The sequence below is a fragment of the Lepus europaeus genome, chromosome 9 (genome assembly GCF_033115175.1).
Source record: "Lepus europaeus isolate LE1 chromosome 9, mLepTim1.pri, whole genome shotgun sequence".
Lineage (NCBI taxonomy): Eukaryota > Metazoa > Chordata > Mammalia > Lagomorpha > Leporidae > Lepus > Lepus europaeus.
In genome coordinates, this window is record NC_084835.1 from 116,637,587 (window position 1) to 116,656,684 (window position 19,098).

At 37.5% G+C, this 19,098-nt stretch overlaps 1 protein-coding gene across 2 annotated transcripts in view; it reads left to right on the plus strand.

Moving 5' to 3' along the window:
- DOK6 (docking protein 6) overlaps nucleotides 1–19,098 on the plus strand; it is a 475,096-nt gene that overhangs the window by 152,607 nt on the left and 303,391 nt on the right. For both annotated transcript variants that reach the window (XM_062201788.1, XM_062201789.1), the window contains exon 2: nucleotides 1,531–1,638. In XM_062201788.1, the coding sequence (XP_062057772.1) occupies nucleotides 1,531–1,638 (108 nt within the window). The remainder of the gene's footprint in view (nucleotides 1–1,530; nucleotides 1,639–19,098) is intronic.

Here is a 19,098-nt window from a genome sequence, read left to right on the forward strand (position 1 = left end):
CCACTAAGTAAAGGATTCAAGAATTAGTAAGGAGAAAAAACATAGTAGTCCTGATTTTTTAACAAAGCTTAAGAATCAGACAGATGTGGGTTCAGGTCCTGACATTATCAGTAACTTTATCATAGAAGAAAACCACACCTGTTTTATACAGTAGTTAGAAGAATAAAATGTATACTAATTTTAAAATTTATTTCATATAATAGGTATTGAATAAATCCTAACTACTGTAAGCATATAAATGAATGAGATATGCCCTTTAAAACTTTTTGTTATTTTTCTAATTGGTATATGAGCATATGTTTTTTTTAAAAAAAAAAGCAACTAAAGTCTGGGCTGGCGTTGTGGCATAGTAAAGCCACTACCTGCAATGTCACATCCCCTGTGGGTGCCCATTCAAGTCCTGGCTGCTCCACTTCTGATCCAACTCCCTGCTAATGCACCCGGAAAGCAGCAGAAGGTGCTCCAAGTGCTTGGGTCCCTGCACCCATGTGGGAGACCCAGAAGAAGCTCCTGGCACCTGGCTTTGATATGGCCCAGCCCCAGCTGTTGGAGCAATACGGGAAGTTAACCAGAGGATGGAAGATCTCTCTGTCTCTGTCTCTCCCACTCTCCCTGTAACTCTGCCTTTCAATTAAATGAAACAAATCTTTGAAAAAAAATCCTACAAGATAAATTTTAAATGTGACATTTTATGAAGTATGGAAAACAGAGCATTAGCAAATGCTTATTTGCTTAACCTTATTCATCCAGTACTGGCCAAGTGTGGAAAGTGAATTGTCTGTCACTAGGATGGTGAGAATAATCACATTATATGATACTCAACCCACATGACTGACGTATGTTAAAGGTTACTGAGATGGGGCTGGCACTGTGGTGTAGAGGGTAAAGCCACCACCTGCAGTGGCAGCATCCCATGCAGGTGCCGGTTCTAGACTCTACTGCTCCACTCCTGATCTGGCTCTCTGCTATGGCCTAGGAAGGCAGTGGAGGGTGGTTCAAGTTCTTGGTCCCCTGTACCCTCATGGGAGACCCAGAAGAAGCTCCTGGCTCCTGGCTTTGGCTCAGCTCAGCTCTGGCCATTATGGCCATTTGAGGAGTGAACCAGTGGATGGAAGATATTCTCTCTCTCTCTCTCTCTCTCTGTCTCTCTCTCTCTCTCTCTGTATGTGTCTCTCTCTCCTCTGTCTCTCTTTCTCTCTGTGTCTCTCTCTCTCTCCCCCTCTGCCTCTGTAACTCCACCTTTTAAATAAATATAGTATGTCTTTTTAAAAAAAGATTATTGAGAACAAAGCTCTAAATTACCTTGTAACACAACCTTTTTACAAAAAATTTTATGTGAAATATTATACTTTTAATATTTGCTATAATTTTAATTGACAACATGCTTATCATTCAAAAACAAAGTCACTCTTTGCAAGATAAATACATTTTTAGAAATTATTACCAGTGGCTTAATTGAATATACAAACTCCTGATGCCAGGAAGTGCTTATAGAGTGGTAGATAACAGAATTCCTTTATTTGCTTTCAGATTTTTCGGCGATGCTGGTTGGTTTTCAAGAAGGCTTCTAGCAAAGGACCCAGAAGGTTAGAAAAATTTCCAGATGAAAAGGCAGCTTATTTCAGGAACTTTCATAAGGTAAGTCACAGTCCTGGGTGTCCCTGGGGACAGACTGGACTTGACAACTTGTGGAGACATTGCTTTGATAGATGAAAAATGCACCACGAAAAATTCATGGCCAGGATAAAATGTCCCTGTTCTGATAAAATGAAGAAGTTATTTTTCTCCTTTATTTTAATCATCTGCTGTAAATGCCAGTAGCACCTCTGCGGAAATGAAGGGCTCATCTTTATTACTACTTTGCAAAATGAGATGACTCATAATTCACCCCGATCATTTCCCAAGGTGCTGAGTGGGCATTTCCCTCTGTTCAGGTTAATTGTGCATTTTTTACTTTGATTTAAACCCTGGGAAATACTTAAGAGATAGAACTTTTAACAGAGAGCTGGATCAGAAGAGGAGCAGCCAGGACTCGAACTGGCACCCATATGGATGCTGGTGCCACAAGTGGAGGCTTAACCCCAGCCAGAGCTTTTGTTTTTGTTTTTCTCTTCGTACTATTTGTTGAATTCTTTTACTAAGTGTTGGGTTAACTATAGGATTGTTAACTAAATGGAAAGTAGATCTTTGTAAAAACTGCAAGTGGGAGTGTGAAAGGGAGGAGGAGGAAGGGATGGAGCGTGGGCAGGAGGGAGGGTAGGGGGAAGTGTCACTGTGTTCCTAAAGCTGCATATATCAAATACATGAACCTTGTACAACTTAAATAAAATTAAAGAAAAAGAACTTTTGAGGCTAGCTCCAGTGGTCTAATGACTATGTAATGCCTGCAGCATTTGCTATGTGGTCAGGTCCTTAACAGAAAATGATTAGCTATGCTGGTGTGTTGAAATATCGCCTAAGTTCTGTGAATGAATATCAGTTTCCTAATGATCAAAATGTAAAATATGATCAAAATATGATGCTAATATGCTGCCTAAATGTATCATTGATGATAACATCAGAGCACAGTTAATTATCTTACAGTAATACAGAGGATTCAGTATGGCCTGTTGGTAGAATCTTGAAATAAGTGGAGTAAAGTGATACCTCATTGGTCGTAATACAGATCAGTTACTGGGATAATGTAATGAACTTTTGGAATTATATTTTATGTAATATACAATTCTAATTTATCTTTTTATTAAAAGTAGATTGTTTGACAGGGATGTGTGAACTAATCCTAGAACTAAGAATCATTTTTAATATATTTGAACCAGAGAGATTCAAATTTGAGTTTCCATAACTCTCTGTGAGACATTCTATGTCTTAATATAGATTTACTACAATAAAATGAAAGTTCACATTTCTGCCCAGCCACTTCCTACCTCACAGGCACTTGGTTTTCCCATGAGTAGATGGATTTTAAAATTGTTTTATTACCTATCTCTCAAGATCGAGATAAGATGTCATAAAACAACCAGTACACTACTGCCTATTCTTTCTATATGAAAAATGATTTGTATTCTGTCTTCCTGGTATTTTTGTGGTATGATTATAAATTTGATTGTGATTTTGGCACTAGTGTTAAACCTGACTTACGGAGGAACTGCCAGGTTGTGGAATGTTGATGGGATGAGCATACTTGTGTGCTGTGGGTCCTTGGCCAGAACCCGTGTCTTCTGGAGTGGTCTCTTCAGTGCCTTTGGACTGAAGTTTACTTACAAATACAACTGGCAAAAGCTTAAAGAAGAGTTATTTTACATTTGGGCCCAGCCATATTTTATCTGAAAAATGGACACACTTAAGTATTCTAACGTACTGTAAAGCTTACTAATATGAACACAGACAAGGTGCCTGCCTGCTCCAGTCCAGGAGCTCTGCTTCTGGTTGGGGAAACCAAGGTGCTTGAAACACCTTAGCTTGGGTGTATGCCTTGTTGCCTATCAGAGTTGGTATTCTAGTAAAACAGAGACAGATAGCTTCCATTCAACATGGCATGTCCACGTAGGGACGTACACGTAGTTTTCTGTGAAAGCATTTTGCCCAATATGCAATTTGGGATAAATTTCTTAGCATGGATGTTATTTGAAAAGCAGTTCTAGCAGTGTTGATGGGTTAGTCAAATGAAAAAAAGTTACCACATCTGAAAGGCATCTTGAACAGTTCTTTTTTCTTATAATCTCTTTCCTTTTCTTACCTTGTTCACTCCTTTTTGTACAGTGGCAATCCATAGCAGTGCTCAGAGCGATAGGCAATACTAATTCCTATTTGTCTTAGAGATTATCTCACTGAAAATTACTTGCCTTCTACTGTGAGCACTGCATTTCAAAAGCAGATGTCTTTCTTTGAGTTATTCTGTGAATTATCAAAGTAGGTACTAACAGCCTGGTATAGACCTCCAGTTGATGCATATTCATTATTAATGTGATTATTACATAAGTATCATTGTTCCATGTATTAGGGATATAGTAATGGAAATAAAGATGGTACCCTAGTCTAATATTGATCTTACCCTTTAATAATTTAAGACATAATAACCAAAGGCCATGGTAATTGTTCTTTTTGGGGGAGAGGAGTGAAAGATATAATATTAGCAAGTAGTAGCAGGGAATGCAAAACTACTATAAATAGAAATAGGCTAAGACATAACTAGAAAAAAGTCATCTCTTAAAATATTCAAAAGCATAGATGAAGAGCATTCCAGGAAGGAGAAGGAGGGAAAGTGAGATGGCGGAGGGGGAGGAAGAGAAGCATAAGAAAACACATCTTCCCCAAAATTGAGGTGGGGGCATTTGATGTGCTTGTGGACTAAAAAGAAGGCTGTTGTGGCTGAAGTAGAAGGAGAAGTCAAAAGCACTGAATGATATTTCAACAATGATGGGAATATTAGAGGAGTTTTAAGCAGAGGCCTGGCGTTGTATGACTGGTGTTTTAAATGCCATTTGGTCTTTCTATTTGAAGTATGCAGAAGTGATCCCATAAAAATGTAACTAGCCCATAGATGCTACTAAAAACTCTGGAAAAATTCAGACAAAGCGGTCACTGAAAACCATGAATAGTAAATACAGGAGTGTCCACTGTCCAAATGAATGACCTGCGTCTCCCCTTTGCTGGCTGCAGCTTTCTGCTGAGGTCAGCAATACTCACAGCTGCTCGGGTAATGGCCATGGCAATTGCAGGACTCAAACTCCTGTTGAAAAATGTGTCTTTATTCACAAACCAAGGCAATTGGCATCACAGTAACCTAGGCACTGGAAAGTGAAGAAGGGACTCCATGAGAGTCAGTCAGAGAAGGGAAGGGCATAACTGTGTGCATAAACTCAGCATACAGCTGTGGTTGACACTGGAGCCATTTGTGACGTGGAACCTGAAAATTAGCATGCAGCTCCGGTGTAAGCATCTCATCTGAAGCCAGAGCCACAGCGCACCACAGGTGTAGCAGTCGGCAGGTAAGTCAAGCCAAACCAGTTGTTTTTTGAAACAAAACAATGCTCATGAGACAGAACCCAGAGTACTCATGACAGTCACAGTGTCCGACACAAAACCCAAATTCTTCAACATGAAAAGCCTTAAAATGGGATGCAATCTAAAGGGAAAAGAAAATTGGCTGATGTTAAATCAGTTGGACCCAGATTTTGAATTACCAGATTTTTTAAAATAGTCATTATACCTAATAATGGGTTAAATGAAGATACATTCATGTTTGTTAAAAAAATAAGAGCTCTCAGCAAAGAAATACAAATTATTTTAAGACCCTAAATGAGAATTTTTTTTTTTGACAGGCAGAGTGGACAGTGAGAGAGAGAGAGACAGAGAGAAAGGTCTTCCTTTGCCGTTGGTTCACCCTCCAATGGCCGCCACGGCCGGCGCACCGCGCTGAGCCAGGTGCTTCTCCTGGTCTCCCATGGGGTTCAGGGCCCAAGCACTTGGGCCATCCTCCACTGCACTCCCAGGCCACAGCAGAGAGCTGGCCTGGAAAAGGGGCAACCGGAATAGAATCCGGCGCCCTGACCAGGACTAGAACCCAGTGTGCCGGCACCGCAAGGTGGAGGATTAGCCTGTTGAGCCGCGGCGCCGTCCCTAAATGAGAATTTTAAAGCAAGTATTTTGTTTGAAATCAAAATGTTACTAGATAGGATAAATGCTGGAAGTAGAGGAAATAGTAAATTTGAAGATAGAACAAAAAATTGTCCAAAATAGAAAGAGAAAGAAAAATATTATTTTAAAGGAAGGAGAACAACAGAACCTCAAGGAACTGAAAGACAATTTCAGATCCTCTGACATGGGGTTCATTGCTTTCTCCGCTGCAGAGAAAAATGAAATGTGGCAGAAATAATATTTGAAAAAAAGACTAAAAATTTTCTAAATTTGGTGAAAGAGATGAATTTGCAGATTCAATAAGTTCAGTAAGCTTCGAGTGTGATATTTTCAAAGGAACCATGCCAGGTATGTACAGCAGTAAAATAGTTAAAACTTGAAATGCAAGAAAATTTAAAAACTGCCAGAGAAAAATGACAGCACAAATTGAGGGCAGTGAACTTCTCATCAGAAACCTTGACAGGCGAAAGAGACAGTGAGTCAGCATCTTTAGTGACTGAAGAAAATTTACCTTCCACCTGGAATTCTGTTTCCCCTCAACAAATCCTTCCAAAATGAGAGTGAAGAGTAGGTATCTGACCGAGTAGATGAGCCACTGGTTGGGATGACACAACCTGTTGAAGTGCCTGGGTTCAAGTCTTGGAGTCTCTGGCTAGGCATACTGTAGCGTCTTCATTAAGATTATAGGAGAGCAGGATTTACTAGAAGCAAAACAAATGTGTAAGCTTAAGAACCAAGTTGTGCGTGAGCAAACAGCCAAAAATACAGAAAGGCTCCAAAAGCAAAAGATGCAAACGCTCCACGAGGAAATAGCATCCAATAATGTAAAAAGGAACAGGTCCTTTCAACAAGGCTAAGCTTCTATACCCTCCAGGGGCATAGGGTTGTGTATGGGGTGGAGCCCAAGTGAATACCCAGAGAGGGCGAGGTTTGGGTTGGGGCTCGAGCACCACCCATTTCCATAGCCTTTTCAGGAAATATCAGAAGTGCCATGGCATGAGGCTCGTGATGGGAGTGGGCGTGCCCCATGGTAATTTTATTATAATGAGTTATATTATGTAGCCTGCTGCCCTGTTGGATATCTCCAGCCAGTACTGCTTGGAAAGTGACATCATTGCAGAACTTGTGATTTCCACTTGATGCTCCGAAAGGGAGGCTCGGGTTTGGATGGTGCACAGAATGGGATTTGTCCCATGGCTACTAGACTACAAGCCACCAGAAAGTGAATCCCCAGCGCTGTCAGTCAGCACCCCACACCGTCCTGAGATTAGGCAAGGAGCTGTTCCCCCAGCCTGCTCTCCTAGCTGCATACCTTTCCTACAACAGCTCCACTCCCAGTTTCTGCTGCTTTGCGCACCCTGGGAAGGTGGTGATTTCTACTCAGTCCAAGTCTCCCTGGGTTCTGCTTCCCACCTGGGAGACCTGGGTTGCATTCCTGGTTTCAGCTTCTACCTGGCTCAGTGCCAGCAGTTGTGGGAAGTTGGAGAGTGAACCAGCCATTGGGAGTGCCTCTCTCTCTCTCTCTCTTCTTCTCCCTCTCCCTTTCCCTCTCTGTCTCTTTGATAAAATACATATAAATAAATAAAACTTTAAGTGAGGGTGAGAGAAAATCATTTTCAGATTAAAAAATAATTCTATGATACTTACTTCCTCCAGATTTTTATTCCAAAAATATTAAAGTTTGTCAGGCTTAGGGAATTTATACCAAAAGAAACTTTACTCTTCAGAAATGTGTAAAGGGAATGAAAAATTATACATAGACAGTTACCAACAAAAGACTAATATTATAGATACACACACACATTGAAGGACTCTTCAACAAAAAGAGATCCATTTTATGAGCAAATTATCCCTAGATTTTAGAGGTTTTTTATACCAAAATGAACTTAAATTTTGAAACAAATTTTTAAAACATCCCCGTGTGTGTATGTGTATGTGTGCATGTGCATAATTCATAATCACATTAATATGATAAAAATAATGTTTTATTATTACAATTTTCTCTTACAATTGGAGAGGGTAATTCATTTTCTTGGTAACTTTAGTTCCCTTTAGGAATTTTATCTCGTTTTTCTGCATGCGATTGATTATGAGCGAAATAGTTAAGATGGATCAATCTTGATATAGAAGAATAATTGGAGCATGAATGATTAGTAGTAAGAAACCTTAAGGGTTATTGTCAAGAGGTCATGTACATGGTCTCTTCATGGTCTCTTTTCTCATTTTAATTTTATTTTAGCAAATATTGCTTAAAACTTTAACTGGCTGACTTATTCTGTTGCACGAGGCTTTGTATCAACTTCACTACCTATTCCTATAATCCTTTTTTATTTCTTATTATTTTTGATGATCTTTATTTATATAAGGTGAACAAATTTTTTGTATTTCATATATATATAGAATTAGGAGCATAGTGATACTTCCCACCCTACCCACCCTCCGTCCCATGCTCCAACCCTCCCTCCTCCTTCCTTTCCTAATCTTCCTTTTTTATTTTTATAATGACATACTTTCAATTCCTTTCATTAACATAAGCCTAACCATCCACTAAGTAAATAATTCAACAAATAGTAAGAAAAAGCAAAAAAAAAAAAAAAAGAAACCCTGACTTTTCCTCAACAGTATTCCTACAATCTTAACTAGCTCAATAATACTGATATTTGCTTCTTTATCCCTTTGAATGTAGATATCTTAATTACTGTAAAGTAATTGCCACGATGCTACCAAGGAAAAGGGACCTGTCCTCTTTATTGAAAAACTTTTAGTAAGCCCAATTCATATATAATATATGCGATGTGATTATTAATATGGTAGACATTTTTGTGAGACTACTATGTCTAGTAAAAAGACACCAAGGTTTGTAAGGTGAGATTGTACACTACTTGTTTGCAAACATCTTGACCTACCAAGACTAATATGAAGGGTAAATAAGACATACTTATCAAGAGCTTAGAAGAACGTTTAGAGTAGCCAATAAATGCTGAGTTTTTATTTATTATTTTAAAATTTTACAGTTCAATGATGTAAGATTTATAAATCCTATGCATATTGAAATATGATAATAAGTAAGGTGCAGTGATGACTATATAAGAGAACAGTGAATTCACCCTCGTAATTAGGACTTTACAAAGGAGGTGCAGGGGACTAGTCTTAGGATTACTCTGCTTTGATAGAACAAAATCATCTAGGGAAGTGCGTTCTATACAAAGTTACATTGTATGGTGACTTGCAGAGAAGTTGATGTGTCTCCTGTTGACAACTTCTGCAAGAAGGGTTACAGTAGAGCGAGATGAGCCCAGAAGAAGTGAATGATTCCAACTTCACTCTTAAGTTTAGTTCTTTTCCTTTCAGGGATGGCAAATGTTTTTTCTTCCAAGGGCCATTTGGATATTTATAACATCATTCATGGGCCATACAAAATTATAAACTTAAAAACTTAGACTGCTATAGGTTTATTAAATTTCAAGTCTTACCTGCTGCTGCCGTGGCAGGGCCAGAGCAGATACTTTCAGGAGCCTCGTATGGCCCACAGGCCAAAGGTTCCCTACCCTACAGCAACAGAGTTCATGAATGGTTTAAAAGGATTTGTCATATACTCCAATATGTTCTGTTTGTTAACTCTGAAATAATTTCGACTGGTAATTAGTCAGTTATTTTTATATGCTCTAAAATACTTTATGAAGCTCGATAAGATTAAATTAATCAGATGATTGATAGGCTTCCAACCAAAGTGAGGGGTTTATAATAAGCTAAGGACACGATTATTTTTTTTCTACTAACTTTCACTTTTTCTTATGTCCTGTATGGAGCACAATATTATAAGCTTATGAGTATTAATGGCTTCATTTAGACATTTGATATGTTTACTGTGAGAGAGAACCTGCTACATAAATCAATTTTTATATGAAACTGCTATAAAATGATGTGTACTTTTTTACTTCTTGGTAGAAAGAAATTTGAAATTCAAATCACTAACTGCTGAAGGAAGTTATTAAAAATGCATTAGAGTTGAAAATGTAGTTGTATATAATTGTCACAACAGATATTCAAAACAGATTTATCCCCAATGAAAACTGAATGAGAGCAATTTACATAGAACCAGCTAATAAAGTTTTCTTGATTTACCAAGCAGATGAAAAAGAAACAATTTATAGAAATTTTAATAAAATAAATATGAATATTGTCCATAGGGAGGAACATATAACTAAAATGTCTTATAAGGATGAATGGAGATAGAATGATGGAAGTGGCAGGTATAAAAAACATGTGATGTCTGAAAAGGAATACCTCTCATGTCTAATTCCACTAAAACATGACAGTGAAAGCATAATTTCATTCTCTGTGCTTTACACCTGTTTGATGTTAGCAGTATTATGTAAAGCAAACATCTGGGAGATGGAGAATGGATGAAGGCATCTTTGTGAAATATAGCTGTCTATAAAATAGCACACCCTTGGGTTTAGAAGTAAATGCTTGGGAAATATGTACATAGAACATTTATGCAAGGTTATGTTGAAGGCCCTCATCCTGACTCCATGAAGAAAGGGCTGTAGGCTTGGGTGAGTGCACGTTGGATGTGATACGAAAGGCATCCAAAATCTTGGACTCTTGAAACACTCTGGCAGTTCCAGTAGTGACCACTGTTTATTTGGACTAAGGTGTCCATTCCGCTTGTTCCTGCACTCATTAATGTATTCAAACATCTTCAATCCTTGTTCTGGAAAGGCTGTTTCTTGAGTATTTCCACTGTGGCCACACAAATGGGCTCCTGGGGCAGTCACACCTTCCTTAATTCATGATCATTTATTTTTTGTTTTATTCCTGTTGTTACTCACTGCTTAGGAAAGAATCAAAGAAATGGGATGTGAAAAGTTAGTTTTTAGATAGAAGGAAAATGCCCAAGGCAGAATGTACCATCTGTGTAAAGCGACTCTGATTGGACAACTCTAAAACCAGACATCAGCCACAGAGTGTTTAGGTAGATGGGATCAGCGAAAGTCTGATCTCGAAATAACAGAGACCTTCCAGTGCTAAACATTATTTTGTGTCAATTAAAATCTTAGAAAATAGGAGATATTTCCAAAAAGAATAATTCTATGTGGCTTGAAGATACCATGGAAAATAGATTACAAAGGAATTGGCATTTTTATTAATAAGACATTGCTTTACAGCTGTTATATATAGGAATTGGACTGTTATCTGTATGATTGATCTGGGCTTGACTTACAGTAGTATGATTTATAGTAAAATTACTGTCTTTATTCTACTTTTTTCTTTTCTAAGCCAATAATCCATAATGGCACTATATCAGAAAAAATAGTGTAATTTAAACAGCGCAATTCTCTATCTGTAAAATGCAAATAATTTCACAATGAAAAAGTGAAGTGATAACTATTTGTAAGATACAGTAAAATGTAAAACAACTATTGCTATAAAATTCAGTTCTGTCTCAGATTTCACAATTTTGAGAACAGGAAAATAATTCATACCAATTTTAGAAAATGTTTGAGAGTGATTTGGATGACAAAGTACCTTATAATTTTAAATACATCATTTTTCATGATAAATTGGACATGATGAAAGAATATTTGGTACCACAACCTTGTTTTGACATTATTTCTATCATTTCTGAAACTCTTTTACATTTATTTCATAGATTTTTACCCTGCACCCTTAATTATTACTTCAGAATATCATCAATGAGCTTTTGGTTTTGAAAAATCATTTTTAACCTGTCAACAAAGTCTGCCGCATTGTACAATATCTGACATATGCAGCAGCAGGAATGTTTACTGCACAATGCTCATGAGGCTACATTGTTTTTCACCATTAATGGAAAACCACATGCCATACCCCAAGCGAAAGATACATATTCATTTACAATTTATATTTTGAGGAATATGTAAGCTCTGAAATTTATTCTTGAATACACCTCACTAAAAATATCAAAATATAAATATTTTGTAAATTACAGGCTAGTTCATATTTATTTCAAATGTACCTAGTATTTCAGTATGTTAAAGATTTTAAAGTTAATATTTCAATTAAGAAAACAGTGAAATTTTAATTGACCATTGAACAATCCTTGTCTGTAGACCAAGAGCAACCACTAAACCATGTAGTTTAAGAGGGTGGTGTGAGGAGACTACCATTAACAGAATTCAGTTCCTTGATGCTGTAGGACTAAGTTCCTGCTTTCTCTCTTCAAGGAGCTGCTCTTAGCAATGGGTAGCTGCCACAGTCCTTGAACATGTGACTCTCCCTCTTCAAGCCAGCAGGGCATATCACATTCTTCTCATGCCTCGAATCTCTGATTTCCTCTTCAGAGACTGACTGGATGAAAGTCAGCCTTGGGAAGGCTTCCCTTGTGATGTCAGGTATGCCTGAGGCATCTCCTTTCTTGAAAGCACCCTGTGCCATAACCTAGTTCAAGCATCTACAGCAGAGCACACCTGGAGTGGAGCTTAGGAAAGCTTTCTTTAGTTCTTTGTACCATTGGAATTGATATGTATTAATGATTGTATCAACATTCATTTCTACTGTGTATCCTACACTAGAGGAGCATGACTGTGTCCATTAGCTGTATTACGAACTTCGTAAGAGCTGTTATATAACAGGCCATAGGCAGTTGGAAGTGAAGACTAATTCGAGCATGTAATTGTTAATAGTGAACAATTTGTTGGAATTCCAACTTATTCTTTAGGAAGTGAGTCATCTTTATGACCTTCCTTCCCTCCCTCCCTTCTTCTCTCCATCTTTCTTGTTCTGATATGGTAGAACTCAGCTGCAAAGTTTGAGTTAATCATATTGTTCAATTAATGGATACTGTTATCACTGGTTTCTATAATATTACATTAATCTATTTTATTGTTATTTCTTTATCTGATTCATCTCCCCTACTTCCCAGATATGAGTTTATGGGAAACTTTGTATGATCCTTATAAATGTGCATGGATTTATTGCATTTTTCATTCATGTTTGTACAATTGTATTATAATCCTAACTCTATTATTTTCATTCATGCTGTGTTACAGCTTTAAAGAAAGATTTGATTTTCTTTCAGGTAGCCAGCTGTTTCATTCTGCCACTTTATAAGCCATGATTTCCATCCACTGTGTTTTACTTTGCAGTTTTCCTAGTGATAGAAACTAGATCACTGGAAACTTCTCATTACTTCAAACAATGCTAGAACTCTAACTTTTTTTCACTATATTCATATTGTCCAATGTGAAAGAGCTTGGGTGTATCTAAAATGAATAATGTAATAAAATATGTGAAATTCTTAATTTAAATATATATCACCAAATGACTGTCTAAGATGTAAGGTCTATTCTACAAAAGGGTTCCAATAGTCTCAAGATCTCATTGATATTTCTTATTGGCTTTTACAAAGCTGGTGAGTGTAACATGATATTCAATTGTGGTTCAGTATGCATTTTCCTATTCCTAATGAGTTTGAAAAATTGTTTCTATACATGTTTACTAACAGGTTTTATTCATCCAGAATTGCCTGATAATATCATTGGTCTATTTTCTTCCTGGAGTGTCTATTTTTTTCTTGCCTTATGAAATTACTTTGTCTTCTTTAACAATGACTCTTACTTCAATTTTACAATTTTAATTAGTTTATCATCTTTACCATCTGTCTATTGGTTCTCTAAGGATTTCTGCATAAATGGAAATCCAGAGCTTGGTAACACTCAAATTTGTCAAGGGTTGAAATTAAACATTTTTTTATTATTTTCCAACCCTATATACCACAGTTATCATCTGATATTGACAATATTAAATTGATAATATTAGAATTATAGTTTTGCTTTTAGTATCTTGCATTTCAAGTATCTGATATCCTGATATATAAATATATTAGTTAGGGATTCTTTTTTTTCAGCCTTAGAGAGCCAGTTTTCACAAAGTGGTTTATCTAACTTCCCTTTCAATTGGAAAACTAGAATTAAAAAGATGTTTATTTTTGTTGCAAAAAGTTCTTGAAATCCATGCATAGTTTTTTTGTTTTTGTTTGGTTTGGTTTTTTTGTTTTGTTTTGTTTTGTTTGGTTTTTGACAGGCAGAGTGGATAGTGAGAGAGAGAGAGACAGAGAGAAAGGTCTTCCTTTTTGCCGTTGGTTCACCCTCCAATGGCCACTGTGGCCGGCGCATCGCGCTGATCTGAAGCCAGGAGCCAGGTGCTTTTCCTGGTCTCCCATGTGGGTGCAGGGCCCAAGGACTTGGGCCATCCTCCACTGCCTTCCCGGGCCATAGCAGAGAGCTGGCCTGGAAGAGGGGCAACCGGGATAGAATCCGGCGCCCCAACCGGGACTAGAACCCAGTGTGCCAGCGCCGCAAGGCGGAGGATTAACCTGTTAAGCCACGGCACCGGCCCCATGCATAGTTTTTTATAATACATATTTTCCATGAATGTTTTGGAGAGAAATTTTGTATATTGCACACACACACACATACAGAAAGGACACACACACAAGTTGGTCTCTGAGTTCTCTGTTCTCTGTGCTCTGTTCTAAACTATTTGTTTGTTTTTATACCACTATGCTCCATTTACTTTAAATTACCATGTCATCATGTGTAACATTTGGTAGGACAAGTGTTCTGTAAACGCTCAGTTGGCTCTTTCTAAAGTTTTTGTAGCAATTTATCTAAGAAAAGGGGTGCCTTTACTTTAATTTCAATTTCTATTTTTAAGGTTGAAATTTCTCTCCAGCAAAATGTTTAGATACTTTTTTAGTTTTTCTTGTTAACATGAATGTACTGTTCAATTTTCTGACTGATATAGAATTATATCAATTGCTAGAATAAAGAAACCCTGTTTATTTTTCAAGTTAACTGTGTATCTGACAATGTTGTTGAATCCTCTTGTTGTTCCTAATAGTTTTTCTGTTGACTCTGTGAATGGTTCTATGTCAGTGACCATGCTTAGGAAAGATCTTCAAAAAGCTCATGGAAAATATGAATCATGAAAAAGGGCTGGGCATTCATTTCAAAAATATTTGCTCCAAAATAATATTATCTTTCAGTTTTGTTTTTCTACAACCTTTTGAAGCACCCTCGTACACAGCATACTTAGAAAAAGAATCTGGCTTCAAGGTTGGTTGACTCTTACTCAGCAGTTAAAGTTGTGGACCTGTTTTCTCTATCTGACCTCTGTTGGCCTTTGGTTGCCTCCATCCTCCTAATGTAGCAGGATGACAGCTAAAACATTTCTAAGTGATGGCATGTGAACAGGACAGGTCTTACAAAGAGGGTTGGTTTCATTCTGAGGCTGGTTTCAGATCAGGAAACATTGACCAGTAGCCACTAGAAGACTTCTGATCAGATGTGCTTAGCTGCATTTAGACTGTACTCTTTTCTAAACTAATCACTTCCAGAGATTGACTCTTGGAATAATGAGCTTTACCCTAAAAGAGTAGTTGTGATAGTCCATCCGGGCACTTGCACTGTATAATGGAGTGGAGAATAACTGAAAAGAATCCAGGTGTAGTAAGAAAGAAGAAATTGGAGCAGTAGACGCTGAGTAGACGCTCAACAGTAACTAACAAAATTCATTCCCATTCTAACATAGTTATATCATAATTAGTCATTTCTAAATGATACATTCATAATATAATTTAATATTTGAGATTTCTGAAGTCCTTCAAAAGTAAAATACTAAGTTTTAAAATTATTGATATGGAGCCTATTGTCATAGTTAAATAATGAACGTGGAAGGAGTGAGTCAAAGCTCATTCTGTCACATAGAGCTTTAAGGATGAATTATATTGATTTCTGCAATAGTGCACATTCATTTTTATCAGTGACAGAAGGAAAATGTAAGGAAGAAGCTGCAAAATGGATGTAAATTTAGTTGGAAAAAATGTATAGTAGAATTTCTATGAAAATTTTATTATCCAGGTACTGAAGCACATTGTGTGTAGGTTAAATAGTTAAGTCATCATGAAAATGTAGGAATCAAACATAAGTTGATATATTCTCATTGTAATAACAAAAATAATCAGTAAAACTCTCATTTTCTTTTCTTACTCAAAACTTACATTCTCTGTGATAATAAAGTCAAGCTTTATTGAACTCCTCACAGAATGTATATTTTATTTGGATGAATAAAAACCATCACTTAATTAGGAAAATCATAGATTAGTAAAGTACCAGGATTAATAATAATTTTTAATAAGGTTAATTAAAAAGAAAAGTTCAATCTATGTTCTAATTCATTTGAATCTACTTGAAAAATTGCAGTTTTTTTCTTTCACTTTTGAAAAGATAATTTGGTTGAAAAAATGGAGCACCTTTTAGGCCGGATTCTAATTTCAGTTGTCTTAAGTAAAACCAGTAAGAGTCACTTGGAAGCTAATAATAATTGTAATAAAACTCTTTTCACCTATTTGTATATGTGGTAAATAATGCAAATGCAACTTTGGAGTAGTAATATCAGAATTTAATGTTAACATTTAGTTTAATTTGCAAATTTAGACTGAGGGGAAGAATGTGTAACATAAAAAGCATGACTTTTAAACTGTACAATTAATCTTTATTTATTCTAAATGCTGCAAAACTTTCAAGTAAAATCACTGAAAATTGTGGACTTAATTGGAGGAAATGTCACTATGTTCTCCAGCCTATCCAAGTCTGATTATAGCTCCCAAAATGTCTGAGGATGCCCTTATAACAGAGGATAAAGCCTACAGTAGAAAATCCTATTCTTTAATCTTTTACTCTCCCTTAAGACACAGAATAATCACTTGATAAACACACAGTGGTATCCATTGTGAAAAGCATGGTCACAACTTCAAAAGTACAAAGAAACAGATAAATCCCATGTTGAAGTCTAACTCTGCAAAGAATTAATAGATAAATGGCATGCATTAATGAAAGGATAATTTTTTACTTCTTGAGTCCAGTCTAAGAACACAAACAGGTTTCATAATGAGCCAAGAAGTCACCTGAGTTCAGATGAAAATCTCAAGGTCTCAAGAAAAGGCCCACACATGCCGGCGCCGCGGCTCACTAGGCTAATCCTCCGCCTTGCGGCGCCGGCACACCAGGTTCTAGTCCCGGTCGGGGCACTGATCCTGTCCCGGTTGCCCCTCTTCCAGGCCAGCTCTCTGCTGTGGCCCAGGAGTGCAGTGGAGGATGGCCCAAGTCCTTGGGCCCTGCACCTGCATGGGAGACCAGGAGAAGCACCTGGCTCCTGCCATCGGATCAGCGCGGTGCACAGGCCGCAGCGCGCCTACTGCGGCAGCCATTGGAGGGTGAACCAACGGCAAAAGGAAGACCTTTCTCTCTGTCTCTCACTGTCCACTCTGCCTGTAAAAAAAAAAAAAAAAAAAAAAAAAAAAGGCCCACACAGGACTGACTTTCTAACTCTGAGTGAGTCACTCAAGGGAAGACTTGGCCATTGGACCTGAAGAGTGACAGTGATTTTGACAGGAAGATGCAGGAACAGGGCGCTGCAAGCGAATTATTATGTGAAGTGCTGTGTGACCTTGACATTGCATGCATCTTATTTTGGAAAATTGAAATCTTTTGTATATGGCTGAAACTTAGCTTGCACTCAATATTTGTGTAGAAAAAGATCTGATTGAATGTGCAGGCAGGAATTTAATTACTGGAAATCTCCAAGTCCTTGCTGAACAGTGAGAACTTCATTTTTGAAGGTGTTGATAAGTGACTTTAAATCCTCAAGGGCCACAGTTAAATGCTGAGTTTAGAAGCAGCATGGAAAGGCCAATGAAAGATGAGGAGTATGTAGGCTGATTGGAACTTAAAGGAAATATTTCAGGTAAAAGAGAGTGAGAGTTTGAACAAGTCATGAAATTGTGGCCGGGGGAGGAAAACATTGGAAAATATTCAAGAGGTAGAATTGCTGAAACTTTGTCAAACTTCATGTATCTGGGTGAGAGCCACATGTGAAACATGGGTCCCAGTATGATCCTTGAAAACAACTCTCTTTTCATCACAATAGTAATGTCTTTAATTGTCTTTCTCATTCATTTTCCGTTTTCATTCTATTTTGTTGCAAATGCAAGAGTTGGTAAAACCAGAACTAGTTAAGGCAGTGGCTCCAAACAAGAGTAGCAGTCAATGTATTTTTTGTTTTACAACCATGCAGTTGCCTAAGTAAGTAAACAAATAAGCTGTTTTATTTTCATTTTGCCTAAAAGTGCCATTGATGAGGCAGGATGCTGTTTATTGAATCTACACTCTCAAGTAATTCTTTTTCATATCCCTTTTGACAAAATGGGAAGACCTCCCAGAACACTCCCACAGGGTTGTGCAGTGGTCCTCTCCAGCAAAGCACCTGTATGATGGTGGAAGTTGCAAGCAAAATAGCTACTATTTTCCCTTTAAAGAACACCCATTTTAATGAAAGAGGAACTGATAAATTATGATCATTCAGATTTTGTTACTTGTCAGATATTTTCTCAAAAATGGACTAAATTTGCCATGTCCTCAAACCATGCACCTGACAGTGTTTATCAGAAATTGGAAAATGTGTTTTCAAAGTAACTAAAATTTGAGATATTTGTGTCTGCATTTTTTAAGGTTTTATTTAATGAATACAAATTTCATATATACAGCTTTTAGGAATATCGTGTTTCTTCCCCCCATTTCTGCCCTCCCACCCCCAATCCCATTCCACCTCCTACTCCCTCTCCCATTCAATTTTTCATTAAGATTCGTTTTTAATTCACTTTATATACCGAAAACCAACTCTATACTAAGTAGATATTTCCACTGTTTGTTCCCACACAGACACACAAAGTAAGTGCACAGTGACTCCTGTTGTTGATTTAACAATTAACACTCTTATTTGTTATGTCAGTGTGTGTCTGCATTCATAAGCTCAACAATTTTCCAAACCTAAGAATTTTTCTGGAGAGATTAAGGGTGATGGTGATTTTTAGATATTGTGTAATGAAATGTATTGTACTTGGAACACCTGCATAACTCAGGTTGTTTTCTGAATATTATCTCAATGGCCAGTCCAAGATGGTACAAAACCATGATTGGGTGAAAGACTTGTTAAATGTTGCAGATAGAGGTAGGCATTTAGCCTTGCAGGTGGGACACCTTCAGCCCATATTGGAGTGCCTGGGTTCAAGTCCTGTTCCAGCTTCCTGCTAATGTGCACCCCGTGAGGCAGCAGGGGATGGTTGCATTTCTGCCAGCAGCATGGGGACCTACACTGAGTTCCCTGTTCTTGGCTTCAGTGTCACCTGACACAACCTGTTGGGGACAACTGGGGAGCAAACCAGCAGATAGGGAGATTCATTCTCTCTCTCTCTCTCTCCCTCTGTCCCTTTCCTTCTCTCTGCCTCCATACTCCCCCCTCCCTCGTTTTCAAGTAAATAAAATGAATTTAAAAAAACAGGCCTATGGATTTTACTGTAACAGTAGAAAATGTTTTTGACATGATGTCAAACTCCCCATTGCAATAACCTTTTAAAAG